We start from the raw sequence: 14,741 nt of genomic DNA on the forward strand, positions 1-14,741 counted from the left end.
GAGGGGTACTCTAAACTTAGCTACAACTCGAGGAAACTCGACTCGAATTCAGTGCAAAACCACCATCCTCTCGAATCAGTTTCTTCATAGCTATCTCGCGGTTACCCCTTGTGTCTTCCCTCGCATTCGGACGACAGCAAGATAATCTTGCGTTCTAATTGCCTTTATACATCCGATCGATTCGTTTCCGATAAATATATTGCGAGGAAGAAAGTAACGCGCGATCAAAAAGGGAAAAAAGGTGGCGAAAAAAGAGAAATAAGATTGCTACTGACAGAAAGACTTATCGGATAATGGCCTACAGCTGGAACAATCGAGTAGATTTCATTGTAAGATTTCTTTACGGTTAGTACGTGGTTATTTTCGATAGAGTGTGCGTGATCGTACCTTGGCTATTGCACAAATAATGTTATTATTGTCTTTAAGTTGAGAGCATGTTTATCAGAGTGCTGTTATTGTCCAATTATCAATAAAAATATTAATGTGTGATTTCTGTGAAACTGATAGATCCTTGTGGGACTTCCTCCTTTCAGCATCATCACAAAAGGAAAAGTACATAAAATATGTATCGACCATTGATCCCTGTTCGAAGTGAAGTTGTACGTACTAACAGGTTTCTATGTACGGAATATAAAATAAGGAGTTTTGTACTTGAGTTCTAAAAAAACGAAACGGAACGAACAAATAATTCTGTTGGCTTCGAGACTGTCATGCATGTTTAGGATGTAGGTTGACTTTAAAGTATACCATGCCACCTTCGTAACGCCTGCAATTGGTTGATGCCAAATTTAAGCTTAGCTCTAATTTGTTTTATGGAACAATCTGCTTGATCTTTTTCCCAACATTCTGCTTAATAAGTGTCCTGATTGTATGCAAACATCGTATCATTAACACCCTATGACGTTGTAACAATCACAAACTTAATAACATATTACATGATAATGAACTAGTCTATTTACAAAAAATGGTGCGTTCTTCGTTGATCTTAATCGATCCGAATCATAATTCGGAGATTAACAGACATGGATATTTGATAATTTGGTTCGTAAGAGGTCGTAATAATCGATGTATAAGAGAAAAGTCGATAACACAAAGTCGTAATATCGATACGCGAATAAAATCGATAATTGATTCAATCGAGCGATCGATGAAATTTCGTAACGATTATCCTTTGAATGTAAAATACGAATTAGATCGAACGATGCATCTGGGGGTCGTGCACTTGGTGATGAATGTCGACCTCTGCCAAAAAGTGAAATATTTGGAGCGCATCCAGCTATACAATAACAAGATTTCCTTAAAAATAAATTGGCACCATCCAATTGATTAATTGGCTGCTATACACGCATTGGCTTTTATATTTTGCGCCAATATGAACTCGACTAACAATCGGTAATTTTCACGATGTTTACCATATTCAGACACGGATAACAATGGCATATTGGAGAAACACGATTTCGAATGCATGGCTCTTAAGATGACTTTGATCGAGGGAAAAGGAGAATTCAGTTACGGTCGTTATCAGGAAAATCTGCACATTATGCTTTCTTTGTGGGAAGAAATTGCAGAGCTCGCCGACTTCAATAAAGTAAGATCAATAAAATGCTAGATTGCTTCTACCAATATTTTATTTGCATTTTTTTATTCAGGATGGTATTGTAACTATCGAGGAGTTCAAAGAAGCAGTACAAAGAAGTTGCGTCGGACGAAAGTATCAAGATTTCCCACAAGCGATGAAAATGTTTATCGACAGTCATTTTAAAATAGTAGATTTAAATGGTGTGTACATACATAAATCGATTCGTCGTTCATCCAGTTTGTTTGCCATGTATCAGTAATACGTTATTCTTTCGTTTTTAGACGACGGTGTAATCGCTGCCGATGAATTTCGCTATAATTGCGTCACAAGGATTCCCGTAGACAACGTAAATATTTTGGACGAAGCCTACCAAAATCTTCTTAATGTAAGATCATGTTACAAATCACATTGAGGGGTAACGATTTAAAGATCGCCTAATCTTATCTGCTATGTAACCTTTCTGTTGTAATGCATCTATACATAGAACTGCTTTTGATACATTCAATCTGATAAATCTGATCTGAAATTTATTAGTTTGGGGAACATAAGATTATCTTTTAGGAATAGTTTTAGAAAATCTATAAGTAAAATGTATTTTGGCAGTATCGTAGATAAGAAAAGAATTAATAAAGTCACGGATACGATTGAATTAATTTTAAATTTAACATAAAGAACAATAGCTTGACAATTTGCCAAGTTTGATGGTTGTAATTTATTTCCGGTAGTCAACGGAAGCATGTACCAATCATTAAAGGTCTTTGTAGAACAAACTATTATACAATTTCGATTTGATTATACTCTTAATATAAATTAACATTCGTGTAATCCTACAATATTTTATGCTTCCATTAACATAGGAATATAAATGCTACATAGTTCGAAGAACTTCTTCGTTTCTTATCTTGTTCAATAGTTTATTCATTCGCAGGATGATGACCGAAGGCGCGGAGGACTAACTTTATCTCGTTATCAAGAATTGTACGCGCAATTCCTTGGCAACCCGGACGAAAATTGTCCAGCAGTTCATCTGTTTGGTCCTCTGCATGCGATGGATTAACTAAATACATATGTTTCGGAATGAATGACGATTCTCACGTTGCACGTACAAAAGACAATCCTGTTGTATTTAATTATTATTATTAATTTATGTAAGATGTATGATACACAATAAATCCACTATTTTATTGTAAAATCTTTGGTCTATAAGAAATACTTGCCATCACTGTTCTTCCACGCTTGTTAAATCTGTTCTATATAAAGAATACACAAGACACTTGTATTGTACAAACAGAAAAATTTTTATTCATATTACGTGTTAACACAGTATCGTCGTGTTGATCGGACATCTCTTTGGTAGTATCGCCATGCTTTGCTCGTCACAAAAATTTAATACTGAAGATTTTGCAATGATATGTTTATGACATTTTGACATATGAATGAACCCAAGTATAATTTTACATACTTATTGCCAAATTATGGCACCTTTTATTTAACAGTCATAGTACTTCTTTTTTGTTAACCATGTATATATATAGGACATGCCTTTAACCATGCTTGAATACTAATTTGATGTGTAAGGAATACTCAACCGGATTTACAAACATAGATTTATATGAAAGAATATCATTTTACCTGTGTATATACATAGCATAATATCGTAACAATCGCCAACGAATCATCTATTATTTAACTAACGAGATTTTTTGCAACATTGCATTACGTATTCTTTTGTTGTCAGTATAAAAATTGTTATTCGTATACAAATAATTTAGAAAACATGTTCGAGTTCAACTCGCAACAGGAAATATCCACATTTATAAAGGACGTTGATATCGTTTCGATGCAATCAAGCTATCCGAACATTTTTCTATGTTCAACTTCTCATATGAAAAAGCAATACTGTTTAAATTTGTTATAGATATTGAGCAGAAACGTACAACTCTTAGGAGACACTTTACACCGATGAAGCACGCAAAAGAAATTAAGCACTAATACGACTATATCATTTAACTTCTATTAATAAGGCTAACTACCTGTTTTTTCCATTTATCGAATGTCTTAATTACGTAGAATTAATTAGGCAAATTGTAAGAACGAAACGTACTAAAACCAAGTGGCTACTGCATAGTAAAAAATAATAATTTGTCATTGCCTTTTCCTTTCAGTACTTAGATATTTGCTGTGACTTGTTTAATATTACCCATATCCAATAAGATTGCAGACAAAACAAAATCAAATAAAAAACTTTGCTTAAAATATTTATCGGTTATAAAAAAGAAAAAGAAAAATAAAGGGAATACGAAATAGTTTCCGGATGCTTGGTTTGAACTAAAAACATATTTTTGGAAACTGTTACTAATATCAACCATATATAAGAAACAACGAGTACTTATCGCTTATATGGAAAGAAAATCAGGGTAAAATGTACTCCGATATGGATGCCGCACGAATTTTAAGCTGTTAATCTAAATCTACTTACGTTGAGAATTACGGCTTACATATATGTATATATAATTCTCTAACGATTTATACAATACGAAATTCAAATTTGTACATATTCGATATTTCATCTCAATTATGGACGGTTAATATTTTTAGATGAAATTTCGAGTCATATTATGCAAAGTATTCGAAAAGACATTAAAAGGAATACGCTGTTTATATTAGATCTTTTGATATGATATACAAATCTTACCGTCGAATTGGTTTATTCAAAACCTGCATTATACGACACCTATATCGGAACCTAATATTACCTCGCAATGACAAAATGCACAAATAGAGATAAAGCATGATAAAAATGCAGGTACATTTACCATTTGCCAAGCAACACAGATTTACGCATTTCCACTGAAAAAATACCGGAAAACATAAAATTAAGATTAATTAAAATCATATTACAATATCTCTTGACACTTCCAATTGATTTGATCAATTGCACCATTTCAGATATTATACCCATAAATCTTAAAGCTTTAGAAATAGAATGATGTAAAATTATGAAACATTTTTTTATAATTAAATATCTTAAATATAACGCAATCTTATTATGTTAATAGTAACAACAAGATACGAAATTTTTCTTCCTAGTTACGAAATATACCAGACGTGAACTTCATAATTCGCATCGATTACATGATTCTCAATCACCATTCAGACGCAAATCTAATGAACTTTAAAAAAAGAAAAAATTATTGATCATACATATATAGTAAAAATAATTCTGTATTATACAAACAGATTATGTTCAGTCTCTCTAAGTATAAAAGTCATTTTATGAGTTAATTCGGATAACGATTAATGCTAAAAAGTCACTTGATGTAACTGCTCTATGGAGTTCACACTGGCGTAGGAAGTGGTTGGGTACTGATTGTTGTCATTTTGGAGTAAAGGAGAGTCAGGCCCACACACTTGACTCCTAGATTCGTTTCTAGCCCTGCTGGCACATTCGTGGGCTTTTCTACGCCCTCGGCGCGACATCACGCCTGCAAATAATAATAAAAAATAGACATAACTTGAGTCTTTACTTCGATATCCATTATATATCGTAGCTGACTAAAAGCATGTTAAACAAATAAATTACGATACAAATAATATTTAACAGAAAAAGAGAACAAAAATAATGATATGTTTGAAAAGGAGGAAGACATGAGATCTATTCACCAGTGGCAATACATCTTTCCATCTTTCCATATCCCTCTTTTAAATGATATTGCAAAATAACTTAACACGATTAAAAAGCTAACAACTACTTCCATCGCCAATTATATTTATGTAATTAAATCAGATTACCAATAGCATTCGTGATATGTACTTCATTTTATAATACACGCAATGGCAATTATACCACAAGAGCATTCGTGAAACACATGAAATAGAAAAGAGGAGTTTTGCAACTAATTTATAGTTATTGAAACAATGAAAGGAAAATTACGTTAACAAAGCAGTATACTTTCGTAGAAATCGATAGATATATATATCCCATCCCACACTCATCGACATACACAGATTGCGTCGTAATAAAGAAATCTCAGAAAGAAGCTTATAGTATTTGCACTTTTGAGTATCTGTTAAGTAAGTGCACCAAATACCATTCGATGTGTCAGAAATATTTACAATACTAGTTTGACGTAACCATAACTAAATACTGTTTTTATAGACTAATTTTGAAATAAAGCCGGGTGTTGCATAAAGCTGTGTTGAATATCACGTCGAACAAAGATAGAAATATTGTAATGATACGAAAGAAAGTGTAAATATATGTGTATCCTGCGTACCTATCTTTCATATTCAAGCACTCTGAACGTAGGTGTGCTTGTGGTGGGTGTGGGAGGAGAATTGAGTTTGCTTACGCGATGATTCAAGGAAGTCTCCTGTACGTTGTCCAGATTTCCTTGCATTGCTCTCTTGTGATTTGCTAACTTTTCTCTGTTCATTGGTGTGCCTAGAACCACCAGAAGCCATGACCAAAGCTCTCTTAAGTTGTTACTGTACTTTTTTTTTTAGTTCTTTCGAATGGAAATTACTAGAAGGTCGCCAATACTTAAAGACAAATGTCTAAGTTGGCATGCGAACAAAAACAAATATGTACAAATGTTAATAGTGAAGCAAAAAGATGTAAGGGACCATATACTTTGTCTGCAGAGCACAACTTTCTTGTATGTCGATTGTACTTCCTAATGTCTAGGGATATGAAAATTAAACTTATTTTTTACTATGTTAAGTGGCACTGGTGTTTTAAGGAATTTAATTTGATTTATATGGAAATTTGATTTTAATGCGAGAATATGATAATAAAACCATAACTAATAAATCAATCTTACCAATGTAACTTAATAATACTGGCAGGAATATTAAACCATGTGCAGCTCCAAACAACACAATACCCAGGTACATTCTGAAGTAGAATACCTGAAGATTTTTTTAACAATAACATTAGTTTTATTATAAAACAGGAATAATATATATATATATATATATATAAGGACAACAGAAATAAACGTAATTATTAAAACCTACCTTAAAGATTTGACTTCTAGCAAAACCGAGTACTATAATTCCACCAAACTTCGTAAGAGTGATACCACTAAAAATTGAACTTCCCATATTTGTCAATGCATCAGCAACCCTTTCAACACGTGTTGTTTTTACTGATACTGAGAAGGAGTGTACCAAATGACTACAAAATTCAACGGCAATACCAACAGCCTGCAGAAGAAGTACATTGTTTACTTTCCTAATGACATTCTATGTTTAAAATCTGAAATTCGATATGCTTACCATAACAAGATTAACGAGAGATACTGCATTTAATGTTATGTGCCACCAATACATTAAACCACCAATATTAACGACAATCATCATAATGGTTATTACAACAATAACAGAGGAAAATATGTCCAATCCCATCAAAAGGAAAGTTACCACAAAAATAGCAATTAAGGATATCCCTATACTATATAACGTGTCTGGCCACATTGTTAAGTACTGCTCGTAAAAAACATAAAATATGCTATATGGAAACACCTCAACAGTTGAACTGTCACCGATACTCTTTAAATAATTGTTAATCGTCTCTGTTATATTTGCTGATATAGCTCTTGCAGCTCTCATCGATTCGTAATAATCGGCAGATGTTTTTAATATAGTATGGTAAGCCATAAAATAGGACGCCCCGACTTTCGACAGGCCTGTTTCAAGGTCAGTAACATAGTTAACACCGTGACCATAAGCAGCATGACCTGCTTTAGCGCACATTTCATCAGGATTATCTTGCAAGAAAAATGATACATATCGTTCAAAGTCTGTTGGTATAGGTCTTCCAATATTATTTGTGGTGATATTACACGAAGAGCAATATTTACTAGATCCTGAAAATATAAAATATATATTATCGTTTTCTTTCCAATATTATGAGATATTACAAGAAAATTCAATTTTATACCTGTATGCGGACAGAAAGAATCATTTGAAACAAAATATTTGCAACACATCGACAATTGAGACCAATCGATATAATCATCTAGCCACGATGATGCAGGTTTTGCTATGTATGTCCTAAATAGGCAGTTATTTTAATAAGTCTGTTTTATGATTCGATACAATATAATTTATATAATAAATGTAACAATTACCTATTTGATTGTTTTGATGCTATAAATATTTGAGTCGATACCGAATCGTTATTACAATATTGACCGCCACATACAAGATTCTGTATATCTTTGTTAGAATAATTTAATCCTTCTTTTACAACAAAGTACATTGGTGGCCCAATAGATAAGTAACTATTTAAAAACTTGAAAAGGAAAGAAGAAAATATTATAACCATTTCTTAAGTATTTGTGTTCTTCATTGGTGTAAATATTATATTACTTACTTTGAAATATTTCAAGACGAAACTATCTTCAGGCATAGAAAGTTCCTGATCTAGACCAATTTCAATGTGCGGAACAACCGCAATGCTTGAACAAATCCATCCAAAAAATACTATCATAACAAATGCACGCACCCATTTTTTCAACAATAGTGGAACATACACAACTTTGAAAAGTTTATACAAAATTCCGTTTACTACTTCCTCCCCGTCGTCTTTCTTCGATCCACGAATAAAACAACATACATCAAGTTTGTTGTTCTAAAAAATATATAAAAATGTCAATTATATTAAACTTTTGTTATGGGATATGTACTATTCAATTTTATTAATACATACTGCTTGACGAACGGTATCTAGTGCTAATAAGCTAACAAAACAGGTTACTTGTAGCACAAAATCTACCAATAATGCCATACCGGCATATAGAGCAAAAGCTTTAACGGCAGGCATATCAGATAATCCACCTAATGGAACATAATATTTTCAGCATATTATACTCGATGTTCCTTAATTCATACTTAATACATGTGAATCTTTTCAATACTTACCAAGGAAGAAACAACAACTTTCTGACACACTAGTAAGCAACATGCTTGGTCCTACTTGACCGAGAATACGACCGATATGTTCAGGTATTGATTCATTAGGACGACGAGTTTCCCTTTGATGTGTTTGAACAAGTATGAAAATATTGTCTACTCCAACAGCAAGGACAAGGAATGGTATTACTTCAATAATAATGAGCGTAGCCGGAATGCCAACAAAACCAAATAAACCAACAGAACAAACAACAGAGGCCAATACCAAAAGTACACCACCAAGGCCAAGAGTAATTTTAGAATCAATCTAAAAATAAAGAAGTAAATGTTAGATATATATCGGTAAAATAAATATGCGATACCATATCTGATTTTGAATTTTTTTCTTTTGTCATTTTTACCAAAAGTCGACTGCAATTTTTTATCTGCCCAAGAGAAATCGCAATATATGCAAACATAATAATATATGAGACAAGAATAGTTAAAACATCTGATTGAGATTCACGATTCAATTCATCTTCTATTGAACGCTCTGAAGTAAAAGCAATATCCATAAATGCTGGTTTCTTTGTTGCTATCCAATTTTTCATAAATTTGACGTAACTAAAATTACAATATCACTTACTTAAATAATGAAGAACAAACATTTAAATATTCTTTTTCATTCTATGTAATTTAGTCACCTCATTTCCCATTCCATTGCTGGATGTAACTTGGATTTATTATGATAATTATTTACTAGTATAGATAAAATTACTGCTGTGGCTTTCTCATATGAAGGATTCTGGAGATCTTGACCTGGTGATAAAAATCCCCCAACTGCAATTGCTGGTTCCACAGGACCACCATACGGTGCCAGACATTCAGGATTATATGCGTTTCTGAGAATAAAATATAATAAAAAATTGTTGGCAAAGAGATATATATCTTAATACTAGTATGATGCTCTATAATCAAATTAGCTTACTGCGAACAAACTCTGAAGTGATCTAAATAATTTACTGTAAAATTATCATCATCCACAGTAGTATAATCGAAAGCTTCTACACTGTCTTGCCAATATCCCCAAATACTTTGAATGACACATTGTGATACTGTTGGCGGTCCCGTAAACGGACTGGTTAATGGAGCAAAACATATATTTGCTAAAGTATAATTATTTGGAGTTGTTATCTTCTTTATTTCTTCTTGTAATTTGTAGACAGTTTTGAGGAAGGTATCATTAAATACAGGACCAAAGATAACTGGACCATTGGATGTATTATGTACAATCTAAAAATAATTGATATAACTGTATGTCTTCTATATATTGCTAAAAAATAATTTTATTCTACCAGTGATCAAAACTTACGTTCGGCAAACCAATTGATGTTATAATTATTTGTTCAGTTCTATAGAATGGTTCAAAATGTTGATCGAAATATTCTTTTTCAATTCGTGATCGAGATTGTGGAGCAGCCCATAATTCAACTGGATCAGTGGTAACATGTATATATTTTATTCCATGTCCCAAACTAATGATAAATAAAAAACCAACGAAAAGGACAAACCACGGTCGTGACGCGCATGCTAAAGAAAGAAATTGAATACTTCTAACCGTTATTGAAATATAATACTTTTGTAACATTATCTAATGAAATGATCACATACCTGTACCCCACCAACAAAAGAATTCTGCTAACAGTTTGTCGGTGCCTGCACCTAATCTTTCGATGAATGTTGATTGTTCTTCATCGTCGAATCCGCTCGGCAAATCATCTGCAGATATCACACCTATAAAATTTTTTGCGTTACGGAAAAGAGCATATTGTAATGTATATGTCCAGAAAGTGCTGCAGTAAGTGAAATAAATTGTAAATAGTGTGCTGTAAACAGATACATTAAGCAAACTATTCATTCAGTTGTACAGAATAAAAATATTGCAACGAAAATGTTGAAATAACATATAAATTTTGTACTAAAACAATATAAAGTAGAAATAATTAATATAAAAATAGAAAAAAACAAACAATAATTGGTTCAGTTCAACAACTTAAAATTTTAAATATCAAATATATTGCAGGCAACCATAATGTTTAGAATACTTCTATTAAAGAATGTAGAACATTAAAAGCGTAAAATATAAAATTAAATAAATGTAAAAATATAGAAACATTTTAAATTTAACTTATTCCGTATGTTAATAAAATGAATATTAATTATGGAAGTATAAAAGTTCCTAGTAAATACCATATATGCTTTGAATCGAAATATTATGCAATGTTTACAACAATGATATAACAAATATTTAATAAACTGATTTACTTATTCTGTTCACTAATTTTAGAATATGTTCCCACAACATACTGCATACATTTTGAGAAACATTAATATGGAGAAATTTGGAAATACTTTAATGATGACAATACATAGTAACAATACATAAGTAAGAAATAAAGGGAAAGTTCTTTACTCAGGAAAATGACGAAGCACAAATGATGAGGATGATAACCAAGCATAATACCATAACAACAAAACGATATACAGTAATGAAAAAGAAATTAAGGATCAAGCACAAGTCCACATATTGAAGATACACTTGATAGGAACGTACTGGAACGTTTAGATTGAAGTGGGCTGTCTTCCTGGTCTGCGGCGAGAGCAATACGAGCACCATCTCCTGGGTGGTGTAACCCTGCGGCTAGGCGTCTACCCACCTGCCTTCCTACTTCCTCACCTCGTGCAACTATACATATACGCACACCATACATACAACTGATGATTCTAAATCAAATCTTTTCAATTTCATACAATTACCTTATTTATTCATGATGCTATATTTGTCGTGAGAAATGAATAATAAAAATAGTTGATATTTTTATTTCTACCGTTCATTGTAATATAAGCATCTGCCAATGAAATAATGACTGTCAAAATGTTTTGATGTTATTTTTAATATTGTTTTAATTGTCATATATATCTGCTCCTCCACAATTATAAATTATTAATCGAGGGAAAAAATAAAGAACAAATGTTCATCAAACCAAGCATAGTGCAAAATTTATAAAACAAAATCTTAAACCACAACCAAAGAATAAGATAATACAGAAGAAACACAGCAATAAAAATAATCCTGTATCAAGGAAGAAAGGTCAATGATATGAATTAAATATTAAGATAATTTGAACTGAAGTGTACTTGTTCTCTTTAAAACAATGTAAGTGACAATTACATACAAAATTAGTCACTAATGCAAGGTAAAAACAGTATTGTGTAAACTATTATTGAATAAAATATGGTACAGAGTTTAAGGGATAAAAGTGCATTTCACACTGCAATTTCCATAATACAATAAATTTAGCAATTTCCTTCACAAATATACAAAGAATGAGATGTTTTTTTTCTGAATAAATATCTTTAAACAATAAATGAAGTTTCTTACCAATTTGTTTTCTATTATTGAAGCATACAATGGATAAGATGAAAAGAGCTGAACCACACACAAAAGTAATGATCATCATTACAGCATAGCCATCATAGCCAAAAATGGTGAAAGGTGTTGGTAAGGGAGGTGGTGATGGTGGTACTGGGCAACTGGCTTCGCAGTCTACACAACTGCATGCTGGAGTATTTTTCTACACATACAGAACATATTCAGTTAATTTCATTAATTCAGAGAAAAGGTCAAATTACAAATTCTTTAAAAAATGTTCATGTTTGTAGTTTGATTTATACTAACTTCATAATTTAATTAATATGTATTTGTATAGTATACATCATATATCATATAGATATAGTATATGAAAACCAATTAAACTTAATTTATTTATAGCTAATTAAATTATATTATAGTTAATTACAAATACTTACATTTAATGCTTTATTGCAAGGAGTAATTTTAGGGTCTACAGGAATAAATGAACCTACAGGTTCATCAGTATTTTTATATGTAATTTGAAATGGTACATATTGATTGTTTGCTGCATCACCCATATAATGGAACCATTTTAATGTAGTACATCTACTAGCTCCCCATATGCCACACATTAAATCCATTGCTAATTGTCCAGTGCTAGGTACTGATACTTTGTTACAGGAATTAAATGTACCTTCCAAATACTTATTTGTTATATATATATCTATGCCATTGACATATTTTACATCTAAAAAAAAATTATATATTATTATTCAATACATGTTACAGTAACTTTATATTTACATAAACATTGTTAAATAATCAAATTACTTTTCTCTGTTTGTATTTCTGTAACGTTGATAAACTTGCTTTGTACTGTGCTACAAGTAAATTCACAGAAATGCTTTACTAAATTATCCAAACAGCTAGGACATCTGTTTAAAAAATTAGATGCTAGCTTAATATTTTGATCCATTGTTTTTAACTGATTTGTATCGCAGCAGGTATTAATCCCATTTCCAGAATCAATCATTAAATGAGGGCAATTTTTAGCTAATAGTTTTTGACCTTCATTATCCAATAACTTAGCTGGTCCTGTATAAGGGCAATTCTTTTTGTGCATATATATGTCTGTGTAACATTCTCCATACCAAATACACTGACCATCTTGTGTTGCAGATACCTATTGACAAATATTAAACAACTTTTATTTTAACAAAATACATTTTAAAATACATTTTAAATATTGCTTCAAAATGTATTTCTAATTTCTTGATGGTTAAAGCAAAAATATTAATCAAAAACATATCAATTTAAATTATTTAAATTTTTCAATTCAATCTAATTTTTATTAAATTTAAATTATTCCGTTAACTATACAATATTAATAAGTAATGAATCACTGCCATGAAAGCAGTATGAGATCATGCATAAAGATATTGAAATTCTTTCATAGCGCAATCACTTGATAAGAGATAGGACTAATATTAAGTATAAAGTTAATATTAAGTATAAAGTTATTATGTGTTGTACATTAATCATCTTAATTACATTACATTGATAAAGAAATAAAGTATCTGTTTATCTACTCTTTTGCATTTACAAATCATTATTCCTTATTTACTTATCATATCTTTTATTATAACAAATGATAACAAAAATAAACTATTACCTTGTTTCAACTCATGATTCATTTTTCAAGAAATTGCTTTTTATCAGAAAATATATTTATACAATTTGAGGTCTTAAATAACATTTTTCGAAGCACACAAACATTTTGTAAAAAGTTAATGAAGTAAACAAAAAGTATGACGTTAATCTCGAAAGAAAATTTTGTGAATTCTTTTAAACAGGAACATTGATTTTAATAAGAGCAGTTAAAAAGATCTGCATTGATCTCATCACGGCAAATAAAGATCAAGTGACATCAGTTAATGTCCCCTTAACGCATAAGGCAAAGGTATAATTAAATTTAATGGACTTCTTTGGACAAATGCAACAGCCGCGGCGACGATATCAACGGCAAATTTTCACGAGGATAGGCCGAGATGACGTCACGAATGAGAGATGTTTTACGACACCAGGGTGTGGTATAGACGATGAATTATTTGTACGATATTCGTAACGTCGTAATTTTGTGATTAATTAACTTACTGCGTTAATAAGATTCCAAGCACCTAGCACAAAGATTATCACGTTTAGACGTAACATGTTAGCGTCTGTCAAAGTTCGACGGTGGCCTCGGTAAAACACGTAAAACCAATACATAACCCGCTTACAAACACAGTCGATATCGAACGATTACTTTAAACTGTATTTTAACGTCAACACGTAGTATTGTTAGGATTGCTTATTGCCTGTATTATTCATATTGGTACATTTTATGTTGTTGTCCAAAACAGTCTACAAAGATACATAGGCGGCGAACGATCACGTTTCACTGAACGAACGACGCGACTAGAACTGCGCTCTACCAGTGGCACGCAGCACGCAAAGACGCAGCATGATGGCGACATTGGTAATCACAATCCTAAATGCATCGAATGATCCAGGGCCGTTCGGCTATTCTCGGTGTTGTTCGGCTCCCGCTTCAATTTCTCAGGAATGTTTACTCGAAACACGATACATATTCTTAAACTGCAAAATCATACGAAATATAGAAAACTAAACAACTTATTTTTTGATCCCTGAACTTATTGATAGAGGAAGGTCATAACTATAGTCACGAATAAAGATCATAATTAAGTGACCTCTGATTAATAACTACATATAATCGTCAATCAGTAAATGTCAGTTCCTCAAACTCTATATAATATAAAATTCTTAACACCTGAATGTACGTTATCTAAT

The 14,741-nt window shown here is 31.6% G+C and overlaps 2 protein-coding genes across 9 annotated transcripts; one reads left to right on the forward strand and one right to left on the reverse strand.

Annotated features, from left to right (window-relative positions):
* Positions 1 to 61: 61 nt before the first annotated feature.
* On the forward strand, positions 62 to 2,771 carry LOC100651217 (sarcoplasmic calcium-binding protein 1). Of its 3 annotated transcripts, none has more exons than XM_003399318.4 (5): positions 62 to 345; positions 1,422 to 1,588; positions 1,650 to 1,779; positions 1,861 to 1,964; positions 2,508 to 2,771. In XM_003399318.4, exons 1-5 carry the CDS (start codon positions 294 to 296, stop codon positions 2,634 to 2,636), a joined length of 582 nt encoding a protein of 193 aa, XP_003399366.1. In that variant the 5' UTR covers positions 62 to 293; the 3' UTR covers positions 2,637 to 2,771. The 3 variants fall into 3 exon arrangements, with proteins under 3 accessions (XP_003399366.1, XP_012169748.1, XP_048266268.1); XM_012314358.3 differs by having other exon boundaries at positions 64 to 329; XM_048410311.1 differs by lacking the exon at positions 62 to 345 and adding an exon at positions 587 to 725.
* Positions 2,772 to 2,853: 82 nt separating this feature from the next.
* Positions 2,854 to 14,419, reverse strand: LOC100650737 (NPC intracellular cholesterol transporter 1). Of its 6 annotated transcripts, none has more exons than XM_003399314.4 (20): positions 14,046 to 14,418; positions 12,723 to 13,074; positions 12,347 to 12,639; positions 11,919 to 12,111; positions 11,091 to 11,222; positions 10,148 to 10,270; positions 9,849 to 10,066; positions 9,465 to 9,769; positions 9,181 to 9,378; positions 8,899 to 9,100; positions 8,507 to 8,804; positions 8,295 to 8,422; positions 7,959 to 8,216; positions 7,714 to 7,877; positions 7,524 to 7,636; positions 6,860 to 7,449; positions 6,599 to 6,787; positions 6,403 to 6,490; positions 5,932 to 6,023; positions 4,974 to 5,064 (listed from the first exon to the last, which is right to left on the reverse strand). In XM_003399314.4, exons 1-20 carry the CDS (start codon positions 14,157 to 14,159, stop codon positions 5,059 to 5,061), a joined length of 4,056 nt encoding a protein of 1,351 aa, XP_003399362.2. In that variant the 5' UTR covers positions 14,160 to 14,418; the 3' UTR covers positions 4,974 to 5,058. The 6 variants fall into 6 exon arrangements, with proteins under 6 accessions (XP_012169744.2, XP_012169742.2, XP_020721265.2 ...); XM_012314353.3 differs by having other exon boundaries at positions 5,857 to 6,023; XM_012314354.3 differs by lacking the exon at positions 5,932 to 6,023 and having other exon boundaries at positions 2,854 to 5,064; positions 10,148 to 10,255; positions 14,046 to 14,419.
* Between the last annotated feature and the right edge of the window lie 322 nt (positions 14,420 to 14,741).

The sequence above is a fragment of the Bombus terrestris genome, chromosome 11, assembly GCF_910591885.1.
Source record: "Bombus terrestris chromosome 11, iyBomTerr1.2, whole genome shotgun sequence".
Classification (NCBI taxonomy): domain Eukaryota; kingdom Metazoa; phylum Arthropoda; class Insecta; order Hymenoptera; family Apidae; genus Bombus; species Bombus terrestris.